General features: G+C 52.4%; 1 protein-coding gene across 1 annotated transcript in view; it reads right to left on the bottom strand.

Moving 5' to 3' along the window:
• The window catches only part of LOC134740512 (dedicator of cytokinesis protein 7), a 57,177-nt gene that overhangs the window by 7,028 nt on the left and 26,560 nt on the right, over positions 1 to 23,589 (bottom strand). The window contains exons 17-33 of the mRNA XM_063673018.1: positions 23,100 to 23,232; positions 22,177 to 22,276; positions 20,133 to 20,282; positions 19,729 to 19,906; positions 18,786 to 19,003; positions 17,814 to 17,992; positions 17,437 to 17,516; positions 17,097 to 17,273; positions 16,534 to 16,660; positions 16,254 to 16,417; positions 11,977 to 12,111; positions 11,261 to 11,401; positions 6,500 to 6,658; positions 4,185 to 4,361; positions 3,613 to 3,786; positions 2,222 to 2,352; positions 1,254 to 1,425 (exon numbers count right to left, since the gene is read on the bottom strand). Coding sequence (XP_063529088.1) covers positions 1,254 to 1,425; positions 2,222 to 2,352; positions 3,613 to 3,786; positions 4,185 to 4,361; positions 6,500 to 6,658; positions 11,261 to 11,401; positions 11,977 to 12,111; positions 16,254 to 16,417; positions 16,534 to 16,660; positions 17,097 to 17,273; positions 17,437 to 17,516; positions 17,814 to 17,992; positions 18,786 to 19,003; positions 19,729 to 19,906; positions 20,133 to 20,282; positions 22,177 to 22,276; positions 23,100 to 23,232 — 2,595 coding nt within the window. The remainder of the gene's footprint in view (positions 1 to 1,253; positions 1,426 to 2,221; positions 2,353 to 3,612; positions 3,787 to 4,184; positions 4,362 to 6,499; positions 6,659 to 11,260; positions 11,402 to 11,976; positions 12,112 to 16,253; positions 16,418 to 16,533; positions 16,661 to 17,096; positions 17,274 to 17,436; positions 17,517 to 17,813; positions 17,993 to 18,785; positions 19,004 to 19,728; positions 19,907 to 20,132; positions 20,283 to 22,176; positions 22,277 to 23,099; positions 23,233 to 23,589) is intronic.

The following is a 23,589-nucleotide window of genomic DNA, read 5'->3' as shown; positions in this document are numbered from 1 at the left end:
GTGTGTGTGTGTGTGTGAGCGTTTGTGTGCGTATGTATGTATGTATTTAGTAAGTTGATGTGTGAATCTCTAGTACCATATAGTATTTTGTATTTTATTTTTGTAAGTCTTCTATTTCCGCGTAGCTTTTGATATTTAGCTGTTATACACAATTTTAAGGACAGTAGACCTTATTAACCTTAAATACGGTAGCTTAAGCGGTAGGTAGCTTAAGGCACGTGGGAGGAACTAGAGCGCATCTAATGGAGGTACCTGCTTATACAAGAGATAAGACCTATGCCTGAAATTCTTCAGCTGCAAGATGGACCCGAATTATAACATTCATAACATCATTAATCATGTGTTAATTTTAAATACCCGGAGAGGTATGGGCACTGCGAATGACATCTCGCTTTGTGTGGTAGGGCACAGGACAGCGGATGTCATTCCAAATCTAGAGCAGAGCCCAACTGGGGAAGTACCTCCTCCTTACAGAAAACCGCAGCCAAATAACACTAGACCCTACTCATAGTGTTGTGTTCCTGCCGGTAAGTAAGGTTGCCAGAGCTCGAGGGAGAGGAGTGTTAGGGTCGGCAACGCGCATGTAACTTCTCTGGAGTTGCAGGCGTACATAGGCTACGGAGACTGCTTAACATCAGGCGGGCCGTATGCTTGTTTGCCACCGACGTAGAAAAAAAAAATATGGAGCAAACTGTGTGCGGAGCTACAGAGCGTGGCGTGGCGATATTACCCGAAATTATCCTAATGTGATACCTAATTATTGCAAAGAAAATGGATATCGAGTCAAAAGCTGCAAGCGGTGGATTTAACCTACTTGGTACTTACACCTGCTCTTATTAGTTATTATCTTTGTGTACCAAATTGAAAGCAATAAAAATACTTAATTTACTATTAGGTTTGTGTTATTTTCATTCCACTCTTTAAAACCTTTTGTACATAATATTCATTAAAATATAGAATTTTTCGAAAAATTTCAGTTAAATGCCTGCAATTTGAAAAAAGTTTCACTTGCACCGTGGTTTCCTAAAACCACACAATTATTTTCAGGGTTCCGTACCCAAAGGGTAAAAACGGGACCCTATTACTAAGACTCCGCTGTCCGTCTGTCTGTCTGTCACCGGGCTGTATCTCATGAACCGTGATAGCTAGACAGTTGAAATTTTCACAGATGATGTATTTCTGTTGCCGCTATAACAACAAGTACTAAAAAGTCCGACTCTCACTTGGCCGATTTTTTTTGATTAGTGTTTTACCTCGAGCCTGCTGAATATCTCGGGCAGCTTGGTGAGCGCGTGCTCCTTGTAGATGAACTCCTCGCCGTGCAGGTCGCCGAACAGCGCGCCGTAGAAGGACACTCTGAAGTAGGTCCCGAACACGCGCTTGCCGTGCAGCTGGTCGATGCGGGTGAACGCTTCGTTCAGTTTACTACAATAATGCATTATAAATAAAAATTAAATTCATTTATTTCCGACAATTCGGAATCCATATATCACATACATTAAAACTATATTACAAAATTACATTAAAATTAAATTTTAATCAATTGATATTATCATGTAATGAGTTCCTAAATTCCAATCTCCAGCAGATTCGTATTGACAGAAGTTAGAGTTCAAATCTCACGCTGGTGAATATATCCACTTTGACCTAAATATATATAAAAAAATCTGTTCACCAATTTGGTACCTATCACATTTTCCCACGAAACCTTACTCGACTCTACTTAGGATTTACTAAGGATCTTTGTTATTCTCGAATTTCAATCCATTTAGAAATAAATAAAATACGAATTTAATGTGATTAATAAAATTTAATAAGAACTGATCAAATATAAAAATAATACCTACGACCAACAGTGTGTAGAAGATTTAAGATTTATATCATATTATTATTATTAATCCATACTAATATTATAAATGCGAAAGTCTGTCTGTGTGTTACCTCTTAACGCTTAAACCGCTGAACCGATTTAGTTGATATTTGGCATAGAGATAGTTAGAGTCCCGGGAAAGGACATAGGATAGATTTATGTCGGAAATCATCAGGGTGAAACGGGGTGTGGAATTGAGATAATTAATGAAATGCCTGTTAAGCAATTAAGCATATGCTCGAATTGAATGATTGCCATTAGACTTTGTCCAGGCGCTACACTCACTTTAGCTGCTGTCACTAATTCCACGCAGACAAAGTGGCGGGCAAAAGCTAGTTATATAATAATTACCCGTGTATGTTAGCGAGTTTCTTATAATCGCGGTGTTCCTCGGCGATGGGTATGAGCACCTTGTACACTTCGTTGACGGCTTCATACATCCCCGCCGTCATCAGCTCACTCGCGGCGTGCTCCAGGAGTGCCTGCAAACGATTTTCAACTTTATGTTCTATGTAACAACGGCGCTTTTAGCACAGTTTTATTAGATCGACTTGTATGTAACTAACTATGTAATGGAATTTAAGGTAACTAATTTATCCATATTCCCGGTTTCCGACGAAGCTGAAAATTTGCATAGGCATGTGAGTCGGGTGACAATGCAATATTATGGTACCATCGAGCTGATCTGATGATGAAGACAGGAGGTGGTCATAGGAACACTGTGATTAAACAACGCAACCTAATTGTGTTTGGGGTTTTTAGAATTGTCTCCTAGTTGCCTGTGGAAAAAAAGTACAGTCAGCTATAAAAGCTTGTACCAAAAATGAAATTTTTGCCAAAAACCTATTAAAATTTGTGCCTTCTGGCACTTACGAAAGTATATATTAAGTAAGTTTATATTATGCATTTTTTTGTATGAAAAGGTAAAACGATTATTTTAAAAATCATATATCTCGTCCCTAAATTATACGAAAATGATATATAACTTGCCCTAGTTGCTGAGAGCAGGTAGAGAAATATAGCGTTGATTGGACCTGGGGAGCCGACTTTCCCTCGCCTCTTCATGGGGGGTACCCGCGGCACGGCTAGACGTGCGCGCCGCCGCCGCCGGTAGTTTAAAATTCGCCGAGACAGCGACGCGAAAGAGTGTTTTTGGTTGCTGGATTGCTTTTTACAGCCAAAAGGTCCCGGCTTAGTCCTTTTAGGGTGAACAAATAAATTTTTGTTCACGACAACTATAAAAATTGCAAACAAAATATTTCTATCACTAAGTGATCGAGTCATCTTTTCAGTTTACTTGTTATTTTGTTTAAGCGTGGTTTTTCATTATACGTCTTAATATTGCAAAGTTGAAAAATCCCACGCCGCCGCCGTGGATTTTTTCGTGGCGCGCCGCCGCACGATTCTTTTCAACCGGCGCGCGCGACTACCGGCACGACCTCGCGGCTACCGGCACGACCTCGCGGCTACCGGCACGACCTCGCGGCTACCGGCACGACCTCGCGGCTACCGGCACGACCTCGCGGCTACCGGCACGACCTCGCGGCTACCGGCACGACCTCGCGGCTACCGGCACGACCTCGCGGCTACCGGCACGACCTCGCGGCTACCGGCACGACCTCGCGGCTACCGGCACGACCTCGCGGCTACCGGCACGACCTCGCGGCTACCGGCTTCGCTAAAATTCAAAAGTGCATACTCACTGCACTTACTCACTATGTATATTGTCAATGTACTGTTACCTGCAGCTCGTGGTGTGTGAGGTGGTGGTGCAGCGTGTCGGCGCAGGACTCGTCGAGCGCGTTGTGGGTGACCTTCTCCAGGAGCGCGGCACCGCGGCCGCGCGCGTTCATCTGCTCCGCCACGAGCGCTGCTCCGTGCACGAGGCACATGCCCGCCTCGGTGTGGTTCGAACGCTGTAAAAAAAATTACGTTAATCTCTGTAATAAAATGTTCAAAAATTTGTAAATAGTAACGGCATAGTCAAACCAGCTCAACACAATCACTGCCAAGAACACGCTAGATGTGTTCGTTTTGTATTATAAATGGGGCGATTGGCACTGAAAGTGCCAAGGGAGTATTAACCTCCATGTGTTTCTGCGCCATGTTGTTCAGCCAGAACCAATACCATCTAATCGTGTCCGAAGAATTCTTTCATATAAACGCTGTACAGAGGGCAGCGATTTCTACGTCGCGCTAATGAATTTTTATTGGGATTGTATATATTAAGAGCGCCCCTTTTTTAAGGTATTAGGACTACGTATACCCTCGATTAGGTCTAGCATCTCTGGGTTCTGAACAGCAGCAGACTGACCTCCATGTGTTTCTGCGCCATGTTGTTGAGCCAGGTGAGCCTGAGGTCCGGGCTGTGCTGGTACCCGCGCGCGATGCGGTGCATGAGGTCCAGCAGCATCTCAGGGTCCTCCTGGAACTCCTTCATCTTCACCGTGTCCGACAGGATCATGTGCAGGTTGAACACGAGGTCCTTTACCTATAATTGTATGGATTATTTATAGTTTTTAAAGTTTAGACGGAAATATTTGCGAAGTTGTCTTTGAATTTTTTTAGATTGAAAATAAGTATAAAGTCTTACATAAAAACAATATTAAAAAAATCATAATTATGAAAGCTATTTTACGGAAAGATGACTACTACACCACATTACTTTATGTTCAATATGGAATATTCTATGTTATTTCTTCTGGAATAAGCTCACAACCGGGAGGAGTGGAAGGAGAGGGGGGAGGCCTTTGCCCAGCAGTGGGACACAATAGGCTCGTAATAATAATAAATAATATTTCTTTCATTTCAGAATCAGAGTTCTTTCAATCCTTATAAGAGGAAATAAAATTCCCAACCTGTTTCCATTCTTATACCATATTTAATACATTTATTTTTAAATGACTTATATTTATTTTATTATTTGTGTCGGAATGGATAGTACAAAAAAAGGCCATTTTGGGACATTTTTTTCTGCTATCAGGTTCGTTAGACTCGTTATTTCGAGTACAAATAATATAAAAAATTAAAAAAAACCAGTGATACGTATTGTATGGTACAAATGTCCGTAAAGTAACCCATTATTAATATTAAATAATTTCACGGTTTAGACACTTGTTTTAGTCACTCGCGCGACATGTTTGATGTTTGCGAGTGACTAAAACAAGTGAGGCTAAACCGTGAAATTGTTTAATGTTAGTATGTCTCACAACAGTTTAAATTCGACCATAAATAATAGTTCAGTATTACAATCGTGCTCATTACACCAAGAGATTGCAGTTGCATGCTTGCATAGTAAACTGACATGGCGGATCATTTTATTCAATTTGAGTGCTTTATACCGACTACCCAAAAACTAATAAATTTATTCAAAATGCTTACAAGAAACACGTCTTTAATGATGTTCGGGTCTTATTTACAACATGAATACGAAACAAAACAGAAAACCTTTCTTCCTTTTTTACACCATTTCTGAATTTTTGCTGTATAATTTTAACGCTTCTGATTTGACATGATAATAACTAGGTATTTATATAGATATGTAAATTTATATCGCAAGTTAGTATGTAAGGAAATTATTCAAGTTTTTGTACGCCATCAGGCAGGGTATAGTGCTACAAATATTTATTTACCGCCACTGTAATCAGTTTGACATATACTCACAAATAAAAACACTTTGAACTTTGAACTTTGAAGGATCATGACAATTTTAATTTACAAAATTATTATTTATTTCACTTGAAAAAGATTAACACACATTACATTAATTTGATTGATATGAGTTCATAATCGTTGTGCCATTATGACCTTACACTATATTGAAATGCTGTGTTTAAAGAATTGAATCAAAAATCGTGTTATTCTAGTAAACAAGGGTAATTCAAATAGTACATAACACAAGTATTTTTGCCTCGGTTCATGCTGATTTAAATGCTATGAAAATGAAGAAATGAAGGGGGTCAAACCAACTTACACCATCGGGACTATCGTCCCCATCTGTTCCCTGTATGAGATATAGCATCAGTATATATGTTACATATTATAAATTAATAGATAAGAATACACGTATGCATAAGTCAGTTTTTTGAAGACTTTTTACCATTGGCATAAGAGTTCCATGCTTCTCACAAGCGAATCGTGTTACGCATATTCTTATGCCTCTATATGTAAAGTTATTAGATGTAACCCCTTAGCTGGCATGTAGTTAGATGTACATACATTACATACTAGTAAATAGGGGTTTTCAGAAAAAATTGTAACATTTACTTTTTTTTTTAAACCATCAACTTTTCTCACTCACTGAGACTCAGAATCACGAGTACTATTGAATGAGACAAAGAAGAGTTTTTCATACAAATTTTGGGTGTCAGTTTTGTAACGGTCCATACAAAATGTATGTGAAAATGCGTTACAAAACTGTAATCTTTTTAAATCGATAGTCCTCGTGATTCCGAGTAGAAATAACCCAAAAGTTGATGCATTTTCTAAATAAAAACACTAAATGGTACACTTTTAAGTGAAAATGCCCTAACGTAGATTGAAAATATGTCAGATATTACTTCATATGCTTATAAAAATATAAAAAAGCTCATCAGCTGGGCGTATCGCGGTTGTGCGGCGGTGGGTTACCTGTTCAGGGAAGCTGGTCTGCTGCAGGTCGGGGTCCCTCTCGGCGTACACGAGGATAGTCTTGAGCGCGCGCCGCAGCGACTCCTCGCTGAAGGTGGTGGACGTGCCCACGAGCGATGACAGCGACATCGTCACTTGCATCTTCACGCGGCTGAAGCTCTGTGGACGCAGACAAAATAATATCCTCTTAGAATATAATAGAATAGAATACATTTATTAACGTCACATAATATGATGGATACATAAGAAAGTGTAAAAAAAGGAGCGGACGAAAAAAGGATGCCACGGCCGGCCGCAGCGCTAATTTTCAGTAGGGACCTGACTAATAACTAACTTAACATTAACATTAAAGTAACAACAAACAAACAATGAGAGAAAAAAGTAAACAACGAAAACAACAAACAAATAATGAGAAAAAAAGAAAACAATAAAAATGAATAGATTATTACAATTTACTGCCGTCGCTAAGTTTAAATTGGTTCAATGTCTATTGCAATTTTGCTTAGTGCGTGGAGGAGATGAAGGAAGTAAGTAATTCAGAAAAAAATAAAAAAGGTATGTAGTTGCTGTCGTTAGGTATTCTGTTGAGTCTTGAAAAACGTAATTCGACATTTTGTTTTGAAGGTGTTAAGTGTTTTAAGCGTTCGAACAGGTGGAGGCAGGTTGTTCCAACATTTGGTAGCGGCATATCTAAAACTGCCGCGAAATGCGGCTGTTTGGTGGGCAGGACAGATTGGGGTTCAATGTCCTAATACTAGTACAAGTTACTAATTTGAATCTTAATAAAATGGAACAGAGTTGCACAGCGCGGCGCAGTGCCGCAGCAGCACGCGGCAGATGCCGGACTCCTCGCCGCAGCACGACCACCCGAGCTGGTAGTACTCACGTTGCCGAGCTGGTAGTGGTGGCGCATGAGCGCGTAGAGCGCGGCGGCGGCGTGCGCGCGCGTGGCGGGGCACAGCGCGGCGCAGTGCCGCAGCAGCACGCGGCAGATGCCGGACTCCTCGCCGCAGCACGAGCACCCGAGCTGGTAGTACTCACGTTGCCGAGCTGGTAGTGGTGGCGCATGAGCGCGTAGAGCGCGGCGGCGGCGTGCGCGCGCGTGGCGGGGCACAGCGCGGCGCAGTGCCGCAGCAGCACGCGGCAGATGCCGGACTCCTCGCCGCAGCACGACCACCCGAGCTGGTAGTACTCACGTTGCCGAGCTGGTAGTGGTGGCGCATGAGCGCGTAGAGCGCGGCGGCGGCGTGCGCGCGCGTGGCGGGGCACAGCGCGGCGCAGTGCCGCAGCAGCACGCGGCAGATGCCGGACTCCTCGCCGCAGCACGACCACCCGAGCTGGTAGTACTCACGTTGCCGAGCTGGTAGTGGTGGCGCATGAGCGCGTAGAGCGCGGCGGCGGCGTGCGCGCGCGTGGCGGGGCACAGCGCGGCGCAGTGCCGCAGCAGCACGCGGCAGATGCCGGACTCCTCGCCGCAGCACGAGCACCCGAGCTGGTAGTACTCACGTTGCCGAGCTGGTAGTGGTGGCGCATGAGCGCGTAGAGCGCGGCGGCGGCGTGCGCGCGCGTGGCGGGGCACAGCGCGGCGCAGTGCCGCAGCAGCACGCGGCAGATGCCGGACTCCTCGCCGCAGCACGAGCACCCGAGCTGGTAGTACTCACGTTGCCGAGCTGGTAGTGGTGGCGCATGAGCGCGTAGAGCGCGGCGGCGGCGTGCGCGCGCGTGGCGGGGCACAGCGCGGCGCAGTGCCGCAGCAGCACGCGGCAGATGCCGGACTCCTCGCCGCAGCACGACCACCCGAGCTGGTAGTACTCACGTTGCCGAGCTGGTAGTGGTGGCGCATGAGCGCGTAGAGCGCGGCGGCGGCGTGCGCGCGCGTGGCGGGGCACAGCGCGGCGCAGTGCCGCAGCAGCACGCGGCAGATGCCGGACTCCTCGCCGCAGCACGACCACCCGAGCTGGTAGTACTCACGTTGCCGAGCTGGTAGTGGTGGCGCATGAGCGCGTAGAGCGCGGCGGCGGCGTGCGCGCGCGTGGCGGGGCACAGCGCGGCGCAGTGCCGCAGCAGCACGCGGCAGATGCCGGACTCCTCGCCGCAGCACGAGCACCCGAGCTGGTAGTACTCACGTTGCCGAGCTGGTAGTGGTGGCGCATGAGCGCGTAGAGCGCGGCGGCGGCGTGCGCGCGCGTGGCGGGGCACAGCGCGGCGCAGTGCCGCAGCAGCACGCGGCAGATGCCGGACTCCTCGCCGCAGCACGACCACCCGAGCTGGTAGTACTCACGTTGCCGAGCTGGTAGTGGTGGCGCATGAGCGCGTAGAGCGCGGCGGCGGCGTGCGCGCGCGTGGCGGGGCACAGCGCGGCGCAGTGCCGCAGCAGCACGCGGCAGATGCCGGACTCCTCGCCGCAGCACGACCACCCGAGCTGGTAGTACTCACGTTGCCGAGCTGGTAGTGGTGGCGCATGAGCGCGTAGAGCGCGGCGGCGGCGTGCGCGCGCTTGGCGGGGCACAGCGCGGCGCAGTGCCGCAGCAGCACGCGGCAGATGCCGGACTCCTCGCCGCAGCACGACCACCCGAGCTGGTAGTACTCACGTTGCCGAGCTGGTAGTGGTGGCGCATGAGCGCGTAGAGCGCGGCGGCGGCGTGCGCGCGCGTGGCGGGGCACAGCGCGGCGCAGTGCCGCAGCAGCACGCGGCAGATGCCGGACTCCTCGCCGCAGCACGAGCACCCGAGCTGGTAGTACTCACGTTGCCGAGCTGGTAGTGGTGGCGCATGAGCGCGTAGAGCGCGGCGGCGGCGTGCGCGCGCGTGGCGGGGCACAGCGCGGCGCAGTGCCGCAGCAGCACGCGGCAGATGCCGGACTCCTCGCCGCAGCACGACCACCCGAGCTGGTAGTACTCACGTTGCCGAGCTGGTAGTGGTGGCGCATGAGCGCGTAGAGCGCGGCGGCGGCGTGCGCGCGCGTGGCGGGGCACAGCGCGGCGCAGTGCCGCAGCAGCACGCGGCAGATGCCGGACTCCTCGCCGCAGCACGAGCACCCGAGCTGGTAGTACTCACGTTGCCGAGCTGGTAGTGGTGGCGCATGAGCGCGTAGAGCGCGGCGGCGGCGTGCGCGCGCGTGGCGGGGCACAGCGCGGCGCAGTGCCGCAGCAGCACGCGGCAGATGCCGGACTCCTCGCCGCAGCACGAGCACCCGAGCTGGTAGTACTCACGTTGCCGAGCTGGTAGTGGTGGCGCATGAGCGCGTAGAGCGCGGCGGCGGCGTGCGCGCGCTTGGCGGGGCACAGCGCGGCGCAGTGCCGCAGCAGCACGCGGCAGATGCCGGACTCCTCGCCGCAGCACGACCACCCGAGCTGGTAGTACTCACGTTGCCGAGCTGGTAGTGGTGGCGCATGAGCGCGTAGAGCGCGGCGGCGGCGTGCGCGCGCGTGGCGGGGCACAGCGCGGCGCAGTGCCGCAGCAGCACGCGGCAGATGCCGGACTCCTCGCCGCAGCACGAGCACCCGAGCTGGTAGTACTCACGTTGCCGAGCTGGTAGTGGTGGCGCATGAGCGCGTAGAGCGCGGCGGCGGCGTGCGCGCGCGTGGCGGGGCACAGCGCGGCGCAGTGCCGCAGCAGCACGCGGCAGATGCCGGACTCCTCGCCGCAGCACGAGCACCCGAGCTGGTAGTACTCACGTTGCCGAGCTGGTAGTGGTGGCGCATGAGCGCGTAGAGCGCGGCGGCGGCGTGCGCGCGCTTGGCGGGGCACAGCGCGGCGCAGTGCCGCAGCAGCACGCGGCAGATGCCGGACTCCTCGCCGCAGCACGACCACCCGAGCTGGTAGTACTCACGTTGCCGAGCTGGTAGTGGTGGCGCATGAGCGCGTAGAGCGCGGCGGCGGCGTGCGCACGCGTGGCGGGGCACAGCGCGGCGCAGTGCCGCAGCAGCACGCGGCAGATGCCGGACTCCTCGCCGCAGCACGAGCACCCGAGCTGGTAGTACTCACGTTGCCGAGCTGGTAGTGGTGGCGCATGAGCGCGTAGAGCGCGGCGGCGGCGTGCGCGCGCGTGGCGGGGCACAGCGCGGCGCAGTGCCGCAGCAGCACGCGGCAGATGCCGGACTCCTCGCCGCAGCACGACCACCCGAGCTGGTAGTACTCACGTTGCCGAGCTGGTAGTGGTGGCGCATGAGCGCGTAGAGCGCGGCGGCGGCGTGCGCGCGCGTGGCGGGGCACAGCGCGGCGCAGTGCCGCAGCAGCACGCGGCAGATGCCGGACTCCTCGCCGCAGCACGAGCACCCGAGCTGGTAGTACTCACGTTGCCGAGCTGGTAGTGGTGGCGCATGAGCGCGTAGAGCGCGGCGGCGGCGTGCGCGCGCGTGGCGGGGCACAGCGCGGCGCAGTGCCGCAGCAGCACGCGGCAGATGCCGGACTCCTCGCCGCAGCACGAGCACCCGAGCTGGTAGTACTCACGTTGCCGAGCTGGTAGTGGTGGCGCATGAGCGCGTAGAGCGCGGCGGCGGCGTGCGCGCGCGTGGCGGGGCACAGCGCGGCGCAGTGCCGCAGCAGCACGCGGCAGATGCCGGACTCCTCGCCGCAGCACGAGCACCCGAGCTGGTAGTACTCACGTTGCCGAGCTGGTAGTGGTGGCGCATGAGCGCGTAGAGCGCGGCGGCGGCGTGCGCGCGCGTGGCGGGGCACAGCGCGGCGCAGTGCCGCAGCAGCACGCGGCAGATGCCGGACTCCTCGCCGCAGCACGACCACCCGAGCTGGTAGTACTCACGTTGCCGAGCTGGTAGTGGTGGCGCATGAGCGCGTAGAGCGCGGCGGCGGCGTGCGCGCGCGTGGCGGGGCACAGCGCGGCGCAGTGCCGCAGCAGCACGCGGCAGATGCCGGACTCCTCGCCGCAGCACGACCACCCGAGCTGGTAGATAAAAATGTGGTTGCATATTAGATACTACTACTGTACCCTATGGAGGAACCTGGTCTTCAACAGAAGGACGTAACGATCCTCAGTATTGAGGGACCGACTGAAGAAGAAGACTAGTACTGTTGGACGGTCTAAATTTGAAATTGATTGAACAAAAACTACATTAAAAAATAGACGCTAGGAGCCTTTGTCAAATCCCAAGATTCGTTGCGTCAGTAAGAAATGAAGTAAAGAGATCCTTCTCGCGATCAGCGAGCGAACTGTAGCGAACATGTACTGCAGGATCGCGCTCTGGTTGAAAGTTGAAACACGACTCGAATCGCGGTATGTCATGAACTCATGAGATTTTTGTACAAATATTATACAAATTAAAATTACTTTTTTGGCGTGGCTTTATACATTTATTCATAAATATGCGGACTGCTACGAATATCTAATAGATGTTTACGTAGATATATTACGCGAACGAGTGTATTTTTCCATACAAATAAATAAATACGACTGAATCCAAAAATATTTTCAAACTGCTGTTAGTTCACTGTTTCTAATTTGAAGTATCAGATCCTCACCTTGACGATCAGCGAGCGAACTGTAGCGAACATATGTTGCAGCACAGCTGCACTCTGGTTGCGCTGCATAGCGCGCAACACGACCTGCAGCGCCGCGCTGCATACAGCTTGCCCCGATTCCAAGTTACTGCATGACTGTAAAAGAAAACAATATTTTAAAATTTATAAAATTACAATAAATAAATATTATAGGACAATTTTACTCAGACCGACCTAGTCCACAGCAAAGATAGATATAACTCCGTAATAGATGGATACAGTCTAAGGAAAAAACGTGCCTCGAAAATCAAGAAAATTTGATTCTCGTTCAGAGGGCGCTACTAGTTTTGGCCTACAGTCGTATAGATGGCGTTGACGGTTTCGTTTGTTATTTAACAATTTTAACGCATATTAGTGAAAGAACATGGGTAAAAATCATCAAAATAATTAATGCAAATAAAAAAAATCATTTATCTATATTTAAATACATTTTATCGTACTTTTACAAATCTTCAATTTTAGTTTTAAAGTGTGTCGACAGATGGCAGTGAATTTAATGGGGTTACAAAATTTACTATGACAGTACCGCTCTAGTATAAGTTACTCTATGTCCACAGTAAGCTCAATAAGGCTTGTGTTGTGGTACATAGGTATATATTAATAGTTATATACATAGTGCCGTCTCACCTGCACGATGGTCTCTAGCGCGTGCAGCAGAGTGAGCGAGACCTCGGCGGCGAGCGCGGCGGGCAGCGCGGGGTGCGGCGCGAGCGGGGAGGGGGGCGCGTCGCGGGCGCCGCGCCAGTCCTTGTCGTGTACACTGTAGACTATAGTGCCGTCTCACCTGCACGATGGTCTCTAGCGCGTGCAGCAGAGTGAGCGAGACCTCGGCGGCGAGCGCGGCGGGCAGCGCGGGGTGCGGCGCGAGCGGGGAGGGGGGCGCGTCGCGGGCGCCGCGCCAGTCCTTGTCGTGTACACTGTAGACTATAGTGCCGTCTCACCTGCACGATGGTCTCTAGCGCGTGCAGCAGAGTGAGCGAGACCTCGGCGGCGAGCGCGGCGGGCAGCGCGGGGTGCGGCGCGAGCGGGGAGGGGGGCGCGTCGCGGGCGCCGCGCCAGTCCTTGTCGTGTACACTGTAGACTATAGTGCCGTCTCACCTGCACGATGGTCTCTAGCGCGTGCAGCAGAGTGAGCGAGACCTCGGCGGCGAGCGCGGCGGGCAGCGCGGGGTGCGGCGCGAGCGGGGAGGGGGGCGCGTCGCGGGCGCCGCGCCAGTCCTTGTCGTGTACACTGTAGACTATAGTGCCGTCTCACCTGCACGATGGTCTCTAGCGCGTGCAGCAGAGTGAGCGAGACCTCAGCGGCGAGCGCGGCGGGCAGCGCGGGGTGCGGCGCGAGCGGGGAGGGGGGCGCGTCGCGGGCGCCGCGCCAGTCCTTGTCGTGTACACTGTAGACTATAGTGCCGTCTCACCTGCACGATGGTCTCTAGCGCGTGCAGCAGAGTGAGCGAGACCTCGGCGGCGAGCGCGGCGGGCAGCGCGGGGTGCGGCGCGAGCGGGGAGGGGGGCGCGTCGCGGGCGCCGCGCCAGTCCTTGTCGTGTACACTGTAGACTATAGTGCCGTCTCACCTGCACGATGGTCTCTAGCGCGTGCAGCAGAGTGAGCGAGACCTCGGCGGCGAGCGCGGCGGGCAGCGCGGGGTGCGGCGCGAGCGGGGAGGGGGGCGCGTCGCGGGCGCCGCGCCAGTCCTTGTCGTGTACACTGTAGACTATAGTGCCGTCTCACCTGCACGATGGTCTCTAGCGCGTGCAGCAGAGTGAGCGAGACCTCAGCGGCGAGCGCGGCGGGCAGCGCGGGGTGCGGCGCGAGCGGGGAGGGGGGCGCGTCGCGGGCGCCGCGCCAGTCCTTGTCGTGTACACTGTAGACTATAGTGCCGTCTCACCTGCACGATGGTCTCTAGCGCGTGCAGCAGAGTGAGCGAGACCTCGGCGGCGAGCGCGGCGGGCAGCGCGGGGTGCGGCGCGAGCGGGGAGGGGGGCGCGTCGCGGGCGCCGCGCCAGTCCTTGTCGTGTACACTGTAGACTATAGTGCCGTCTCACCTGCACGATGGTCTCTAGCGCGTGCAGCAGAGTGAGCGAGACCTCGGCGGCGAGCGCGGCGGGCAGCGCGGGGTGCGGCGCGAGCGGGGAGGGGGGCGCGTCGCGGGCGCCGCGCCAGTCCTTGTCGTGTACACTGTAGACTATAGTGCCGTCTCACCTGCACGATGGTCTCTAGCGCGTGCAGCAGAGTGAGCGAGACCTCGGCGGCGAGCGCGGCGGGCAGCGCGGGGTGCGGCGCGAGCGGGGAGGGGGGCGCGTCGCGGGCGCCGCGCCAGTCCTTGTCGTGTACACTGTAGACTATAGTGCCGTCTCACCTGCACGATGGTCTCGAGCGCGTGCAGCAGAGTGAGCGAGACCTCGGCGGCGAGCGCGGCGGGCAGCGCGGGGTGCGGCGCGAGCGGGGAGGGGGGCGCGTCGCGGGCGCCGCGCCAGTCCTTGTCGTGTACACTGTAGACTATAGTGCCGTCTCACCTGCACGATGGTCTCTAGCGCGTGCAGCAGAGTGAGCGAGACCTCGGCGGCGAGCGCGGCGGGCAGCGCGGGGTGCGGCGCGAGCGGGGAGGGGGGCGCGTCGCGGGCGCCGCGCCAGTCCTTGTCGTGTACACTGTAGACTATAGTGCCGTCTCACCTGCACGATGGTCTCTAGCGCGTGCAGCAGAGTGAGCGAGACCTCGGCGGCGAGCGCGGCGGGCAGCGCGGGGTGCGGCGCGAGCGGGGAGGGGGGCGCGTCGCGGGCGCCGCGCCAGTCCTTGTCGTGTACACTGTAGACTATAGTGCCGTCTCACCTGCACGATGGTCTCTAGCGCGTGCAGCAGAGTGAGCGAGACCTCGGCGGCGAGCGCGGCGGGCAGCGCGGGGTGCGGCGCGAGCGGGGAGGGGGGCGCGTCGCGGGCGCCGCGCCAGTCCTTGTCGTGTACACTGTAGACTATAGTGCCGTCTCACCTGCACGATGGTCTCTAGCGCGTGCAGCAGAGTGAGCGAGACCTCGGCGGCGAGCGCGGCGGGCAGCGCGGGGTGCGGCGCGAGCGGGGAGGGGGGCGCGTCGCGGGCGCCGCGCCAGTCCTTGTCGTGTACACTGTAGACTATAGTGCCGTCTCACCTGCACGATGGTCTCGAGCGCGTGCAGCAGAGTGAGCGAGACCTCGGCGGCGAGCGCGGCGGGCAGCGCGGGGTGCGGCGCGAGCGGGGAGGGGGGCGCGTCGCGGGCGCCGCGCCAGTCCTTGTCGTGTACACTGTAGACTATAGTGCCGTCTCACCTGCACGATGGTCTCTAGCGCGTGCAGCAGAGTGAGCGAGACCTCGGCGGCGAGCGCGGCGGGCAGCGCGGGGTGCGGCGCGAGCGGGGAGGGGGGCGCGTCGCGGGCGCCGCGCCAGTCCTTGTCGTGTACACTGTAGACTATAGTGCCGTCTCACCTGCACGATGGTCTCTAGCGCGTGCAGCAGAGTGAGCGAGACCTCGGCGGCGAGCGCGGCGGGCAGCGCGGGGTGCGGCGCGAGCGGGGAGGGGGGCGCGTCGCGGGCGCCGCGCCAGTCCTTGTCGTGTACACTGTAGACTATAGTGCCGTCTCACCTGCACGATGGTCTCTAGCGCGTGCAGCAGAGTGAGCGAGACCTCGGCGGCGAGCGCGGCGGGCAGCGCGGGGTGCGGCGCGAGCGGGGAGGGGGGCGCGTCGCGGGCGCCGCGCCAGTCCTTGTCGTGTACACTGTAGACTATAGTGCCGTCTCACCTGCACGATGGTCTCTAGCGCGTGCAGCAGAGTGAGCGAGACCTCGGCGGCGAGCGCGGCGGGCAGCGCGGGGTGCGGCGCGAGCGGGGAGGGGGGCGCGTCGCGGGCGCCGCGCCAGTCCTTGTCGTGTACACTGTAGACTATAGTGCCGTCTCACCTGCACGATGGTCTCTAGCGCGTGCAGCAGAGTGAGCGAGACCTCGGCGGCGAGCGCGGCGGGCAGCGCGGGGTGCGGCGCGAGCGGGGAGGGGGGCGCGTCGCGGGCGCCGCGCCAGTCCTTGTCGTGTACACTGTAGACTATAGTGCCGTCTCACCTGCACGATGGTCTCTAGCGCGTGCAGCAGAGTGAGCGAGACCTCGGCGGCGAGCGCGGCGGGCAGCGCGGGGTGCGGCGCGAGCGGGGAGGGGGGCGCGTCGCGGGCGCCGCGCCAGTCCTTGTCGTGTACACTGTAGACTATAGTGCCGTCTCACCTGCACGATGGTCTCTAGCGCGTGCAGCAGAGTGAGCGAGACCTCGGCGGCGAGCGCGGCGGGCAGCGCGGGGTGCGGCGCGAGCGGGGAGGGGGGCGCGTCGCGGGCGCCGCGCCAGTCCTTGCGCCAGCGCTCGCGCCGCCCCGGGACCGCCATAGACCCGCCTAAGAACCGATCACAACCTTATAATTTTTATAACGTTTGTCTTATTATAAATAGTTTCACATTTACACGTGCTAAATATTCTACCATTTATATATTTATTTTTACACAAACTAACCTTTCCGCCTCATAATTAAATCGGAGCGCGCAGATCCCTGCCCCAAGATGACATCTTCCAGTTTAGCTTTGATGTCGGTCGTCTTGCGTACATTCTGCTGCTGGCATTTGAGGAGCTCCTTGCGACCCTGTTGAGAATGTGTTAACGTAAATAACACAACCGTCGTTTACCGCTGCCTTAACATCCAGAGAAGTGGGCTAAACTGGCTGTATATATTTTTTTTTGAGAAATTTAAATAATATTTTAACAAATTTAAATAATATTTAGTATTAAAAGGTACATATCTCAAGTTGCATTCACCTTGTACACAAACTATTTTCATAACTTCGCTATAAGCGGAATGATAATTACAATTTATTAATAAGGTTTATATTTACAAAACAGATGGCACGCGCCGGAGGCGAAGCCCCGCTTCGCGGAGTTTTTGCGCTTACTTAGAAGAACAAGAGGTAACCTAACGAACCAAGCTCGGTACAGCTCCGTCAAGATTATAATCTGGGGGCAGGTTGTAGCAGCAGTGGTGTTGCACGGTGCGGGTGACGGGTGACGGGTGACGGGTGTACCTTGTACTCGTGCGCGATGAAGCAGAGATGCAGCAGGTGCAGCAGCGCGGGCAGGCGCGCGGGCGGCAGCTCGGCGCAGCACTGCGCCAGCGCGGCGCGGGAGCAGCTCTTCAGCAGCCACACGAGGCACATTAGCAGGTTGCGGTGGGTCTCGCTGTTGTATGGCGGTCGACCGGTCTGCAGAGAAAAAATGAAAATTGACTAAAATAGCATAAAACTAATCCTAGGAATTTTATAGATTCCGAGCGAAACGAGGAACATTTATGCGTATAATGTATATGTTTTTTGTATTTAAATGTCTAATTTTGAAATATTATATTTGCAAGTGTTTAAAACTCACCTGCTTACTGTCCGGATCGTTAGCCGACGGGTTATATAAACTGTTCAATTGACCCATCTCTCCATCAAATTGCATGACATCTGTAAAAAAGTTTTCACGTAAAAAAGAGGTATAAATTAAGCACTCGCTTAATATTTTTCTTTGAACCCATTCCTTTCTTGGTATTTCTCATAACAGTTTTTAGTACATTTCAACCCTTTTTTAATTTATTTAACCTACAAGCCTAACCTATACCGACGTTAGATATCATATCCTAGCTAATAAGATCAGTTATATAATTAGGCAACATGCGTCGTCAATACACATAGAAGGGCGTTTACAGCATTGAAATACAAGTCTCCTAGGCATTACAGCATGAAATCGCTAATGAAACTCACCTCTAGCCCCGGCCGAGCGGCTCAGCATGGGCGCGGCGTCGAGCACGATGCCCAGCAGAGGCATGTACAGCTGCGCCACCCGAGCGCGCACCTCCGGCGTCGCCAGGCGCGGGTCGGCATCGTGCGCCGTCAGTAGAGACAGGAGCGCGTTCACAGCGGCGCATTGAAGCACCGGACTCCTGGTGGACATTAAAGGAACTATTTTAGTTTGTGAAGACTGAAGACCATAAATGAAAGGGTAAGGCGATTCATGAGTGTGTGAGCGCGTGCGGTGGCGGGGCGGACGAGTGCGAGTGGGACGGCTAGTGTATACTGACTGCAGCTCCAGCGCGCCGGTGAGGTCGTGCAGCAGCAGCCCCGCGAGGTAGTGCCGCGAGCGGTGCTCGTGTGTGAGAGCGTGGGGTGGCGGGGCCGACGAGTGCGAGTGGGACGGCTAGTGTATACTGACTGCAGCTCCAGCGCGCCGGTGAGGTCGTGCAGCAGCAGCCCCGCGAGGTAGTGCCGCGAGCGGTGCTCGTGTGTGAGAGCGTGGGGTGGCGGGGCCGACGAGTGCGAGTGGGACGGCTAGTGTATACTGACTGCAGCTCCAGCGCGCCGGTGAGGTCGTGCAGCAGCAGCCCCGCGAGGTAGTGCCGCGAGCGGTGCTCGTGTGTGAGAGCGTGGGGTGGCGGGGCCGACGAGTGCGAGTGGGACGGCTAGTGTATACTGACTGCAGCTCCAGCGCGCCGGTGAGGTCGTGCAGCAGCAGCCCCGCGAGGTAGTGCCGCGAGCGGTGCTCGTGTGTGAGAGCGTGGGGTGGCGGGGCCGACGAGTGCGAGTGGGACGGCTAGTGTATACTGACTGCAGCTCCAGCGCGCCGGTGAGGTCGTGCAGCAGCAGCCCCGCGAGGTAGTGCCGCGAGCGGTGCTCGTGTGTGAGAGCGTGGGGTGGCGGGGCCGACGAGTGCGAGTGGGACGGCTAGTGTATACTGACTGCAGCTCCAGCGCGCCGGTGAGGTCGTGCAGCAGCAGCCCCGCGAGGTAGTGCCGCGAGCGGTGCTCGTGTGTGAGAGCGTGGGGTGGCGGGGCCGACGAGTGCGACGCGTGCGAGTGCACGGAGGGTGCGGGAGAGGCCGCGCCCGAGCTGGACCCCATGGGCAGGTTCAGGGCCACGTAGTGCTCGTGCGAGCAGATTATGCGGAGGAACGCCAGCTGGGGATAACAAAGTTTAGATAAGTTTAGAATGTCCCGATAGAAACAGTAAAGTTCAGAGTAGTATTCGTTGAACTGCTAGGAACTAGTTAAGAGGGGCATTCCAGAAAACTATCAAGTACGTGACGGTATTTTTTTTAACACTTTAGCATAAGTAAAAGCAGAAACTACACACAGCTTGTATCACGTAAGCAGGTTTCCTGGTTAAGTTGGTGGCTGAGCATATACTGTTTAAGTTTAGACTTAAAACCATAAATACTTTGCAGATTCCTCACTGGCGGTGGAAAGTTATTACAACATTTGGAAGCAGCATAATGGAAACTACCCCGGAAAGCTGCCGCAGCGTGCACCGCAGCACTTAATTTAAGGGGATGTCAAATTACTTTGACATAGTGTTCAATAAACATTATACACAACTAGAAAACATTAAGTTTAGACCAGTGTGTTGTCTGACGCAACTATATATGCTGTAACAATAATTTATTATTTCCTTAAATTAAGTGCTCGGACACAAAAATAATGGCAACTGGTAACAATAAAAACTCATAGTATTTTTGTACGCGATTATTTATTTCTACCTCTAAGGTTTTCTACTTTATAATGGATGGATGGAAGTTTACTTGGTGCTCATCTGTTTGTGGTAGCTGCGGATCAGGTTAAACACATAACATCGGTGTGAATGTATTTGAACAGGGATATTTCTCTCTACCTCTAAACTTTCCTACCTTATATTGGACAAGAGGCACGGCATCCGGCAGAGATGCGATCTTGGCGCTCATCTGCTTATGATAGCTGCGGATCAGGTTAAAGACATAACCTCGATCCGCGATATTGAGCAGATCGAATAAGAAGAACGCCAGGCTGTTGTTCAAGCTTTGGGTGAGACGACTGTTTTTGCCGTATCTGGAAAAAACAATGTTAGTGAGATTTCTATTTAGAAGGATATGAGGATATCCCAGGTTACTTATATGGGGATATTCAGAAAAAAAGGAAAATAAAATGTTTTGTGATGCATTTTCACATAGGTATACACATTTTGTATGGACAGTCACAAAACTGATATCTAAATTCTGGATTTTTTTCTTTTTTTTTTATATGGACTGAATTTTGAATGGGAGTCCATTCTTACCTAGAAATGATTTCCGTGGTAACATTATTGACCAGAGTAGTGATGTCGTCGGTGAACTGGTCAGGGAAGCGTGCTTTACGCGGGGCCTCATGAGCCCCGCTCCAATACAGATACTCGCACATGGACTTTATCATTAGCTCGAACAGCGCCCTAGAAAGGAGTAAACATTATTAAGTGTATATAACATTGTGTGCAGGATTCGGTGGTTTTCCAGGGTCCATTCAATGAAGACGTTTATTGTAACGTACCGTAGAAAATTCGTTTATTACGAAAAGTGGCTTTATATAAGCTTAGATTTGAAATGTAACGAGTAACGTGTTTATCGTGCCGTATATCGAGGCGAATGAACGAGACAAGATGAGCGCGGAGGGGCGGTATAGTAGTTGTCGTCGCAGTGCCGCTAGGTGTCGCTAGAAGGTGCGCGAACACATTGTAAAGATTATTGGCGTTATTCATAAACGCGTTACTGGCCTGAATTAGCAATGAACCGTTTGTCTGTATCTGTAATTTTGACTTATGTATTTGTAAGAAAGGGATAAAACATAATTTAACTAAATCAGGCCCGTAAAGTTTTATAAATAAGGGGGTATATGTATAGTGTAAAGGCGGGATTCCACCAGTGTGCGGCACAAGCATTTTTGTACTGAATATGCTTGTGCCACCGAATCACTGTCCAATGTCGGGTAATTGAGGTAATTCTCAATTTTAAAAAGCGTAAAATACAAATCAGGAAAAAGCTCTTAAGGGTCCCCGGCAAGCTTGATTCACCATACAAACGCAGTTCTGCTCTCACTTTAAACGACTAGCTAGATTGCTCTGAAACTTTGTACTTACAATAGGATAAGGTATATCTATGTCTGTAATTAGTTCATGTAGCTTCATATACCATAGTTAAAAAAATACAGCGAATTTAAGTTTTTCATACAAAACTTTTTTTTAAGGGTGGAATTATAAAGTAATTACAGACAGATATACCTCATGTCATTGTATGTGCAGTTTCATTGGGGCCACTGACTATCAGTCCGCCGGATGATATCGGCCTGTCAGTTAGAACAAAAATTTGACAGTTCCGAACAACTGACAGGCCGATATCGTCCGGCGGACTGATAGTCAGCGGGCCCCTTTAGAATATAACACGTAGTTTTTAAATGAGAGCGGAACTACGTTTGTATGGGAAGGTGCAATTTGGCCGAGATTGCCGGGAAATAAATATTTATCAGTACGGTTTTTACTCACTATTATTTTTAGTCGCTTTTGGCGACATGGGTATACGAGATACCTTGCGATTGTGGTAGGGCGTATGTCGGTGAGACCGGAAGGAATGTCTCCACTAGGTTGTCGGAACACATACGCAGCGTAAAGAACATGGACAACAGGAACTCAGCTGTGGCAGAGCATGCGAACGATATAGGCGCGTCCCATTTCATTCGTTTCGATAAAGCGAGATTACTGGTACGGGAGAAATGTTTTGTGCCGCGTAAGATTCGCGAGGCGATTGAAATTGCACGCCGCCCTAATTTCAATCGGGACGGAGGCTGGATGTTGCCACCTGCATGGAAGCCTATAATACCTAGGGTCAAGCGGCAAGTGTGTTGTGACGATCGCGGGGACATAGTGAGTGCAGTGTGCTTGACTTCGTTCGATACAGCCGCCCTACCAGACCTTCACTTGACGACTCCATCTGCGGACTGCCCCGCGCCCCCCGCCCCCGCCCCCGCCCCATCAGCGCGCGCGTAACGAGCGACGAGGCGGGCGGCGCGGGCAGTGCACGACGAACAACCGCCGCGGACACTCGTGCCTGAGGATGGATTCCCAAAGAATCCGAAACATGTCGCCAAAAGCGACTAAAAATAATAGTGAGTAAAAACCGTACTGATAAATATTTTGAAATATGTCTCACGATAGTTTAAGTGCGATTATTGCCGGGGACTTAAAGTAAACCCAGAAGTATTTAAGATATACATTATAACCCGAAATAAACAGGATCCCTTGCTTTTCCTAGGTCTGTTTTAACGTAAAAATCAAATAAGACAATATGCCATACCATGAGTTGTGCATCGCGAGGTCTCGGGTGGCGCCGCTGGCCACCACCCACTGCAGCGCCAGCTCCTCGTGTAGAATCTTACACGAGCCGTCGCTCATCACTGAAAACATTACTCTTTGAATATGGAACTTATACAACTAAAAATAACATTCAGAATTGTGTACACTCGTATACAGAATGAGAGATTACCATGTTATCGTAATTTAAGTACATATAATAGTTATTTACGATACAAGTGCGGAAAAGAGGAAATTCGAAACGAGTGGCGATAAATTAAAACACGACCGCAGGGAGTATTTTAAATCGACACGAGTTTCACAGTACATATGGCCCTTTAAACTTTCGACATATGCACGAAAAGTGCTCTTTACGCACTAGTGCGAAAAAGTAGCACCATATGTACTGTAAATATTTCTACTAACTTTCGCTACTACTTTTCGCTTGAATCAATCCATTTGTCTTAATTGTCAGTAACGACACTGTAAATAAAAACTTAACAGTCGGTTGAGAAATGTGACCTGAAATGTTATCCAGTTGTTCTCCTATACAGCGGTGGCAGCACGGTCGCATTTTTATCACCTGTCACCATGCCTGTCACGTTCTAACAAGTATGTAAGTGCGAAAGTGACAGGCATAGTGACAGGCGATTAAAATGAACCATGCTGCCACCGCTGTATAGGAGAACAACTGGATACCTGAAAGCATATTTGCCCGACGCATATTTGCGAAGCTGAAACGGAGACGCTTTGCGCTCGCTTATACTATTCGCAAACCAAAATGACAACCGAGATCATATTTCCATTTCTTTCTCTCCTGCTACGACTAATGCAAGTAAGAATGAGAAGTTTTACGACCCCAGTCGGCAGTTTGGTTTGCAGATAATATATTTAAAAAAAGTCAAATGATCTATAGTCTATGGTTACCTGCAGGTGGTAGGGGCAGGCCTATGTCCCTGTCCGCCAACGAAGGCCGAGGGATGGTGCACTGGTACTGGATGTACGCCGTGATGAGGCTGCTGCGGCCGTGGGGGTCGCAGGTGACGCCTTCGTTCATATTCTGCAACAAATGTAACATTTTCTGTCTACACGATTCATCATCATCACACGCTTGGGTTCGGCACAGGTATTTTTCTTCCATACCGAGAGAGATGATAAATGATGATGATGAGAGATGTTGCCTGTCATCTGATCACTCACATACTTTATTTTATATAATCTCCCACACAATCCATCCACAATGATGTGTGCAAAATAATGTCTCAGCTATAGGTATCAGCAGGAGAGTTGAGGTGAATAGCAAATTATTGAATGAAATATTTTTGATTTGTGTGTTTTAAGTAGTCACACTACTATACTGAGTCATTATTGAGTTACGAATACTAACATAGTTTTTAGGTTTTAGTTTGTAGAATAC

This window comes from Cydia strobilella, chromosome 4 (assembly GCF_947568885.1).
Source record: "Cydia strobilella chromosome 4, ilCydStro3.1, whole genome shotgun sequence".
NCBI lineage: Eukaryota > Metazoa > Arthropoda > Insecta > Lepidoptera > Tortricidae > Cydia > Cydia strobilella.
The sequence above is the reverse complement of the archived record's forward strand: the minus strand, read 5'-3'. Positions and strand labels throughout refer to the sequence as shown.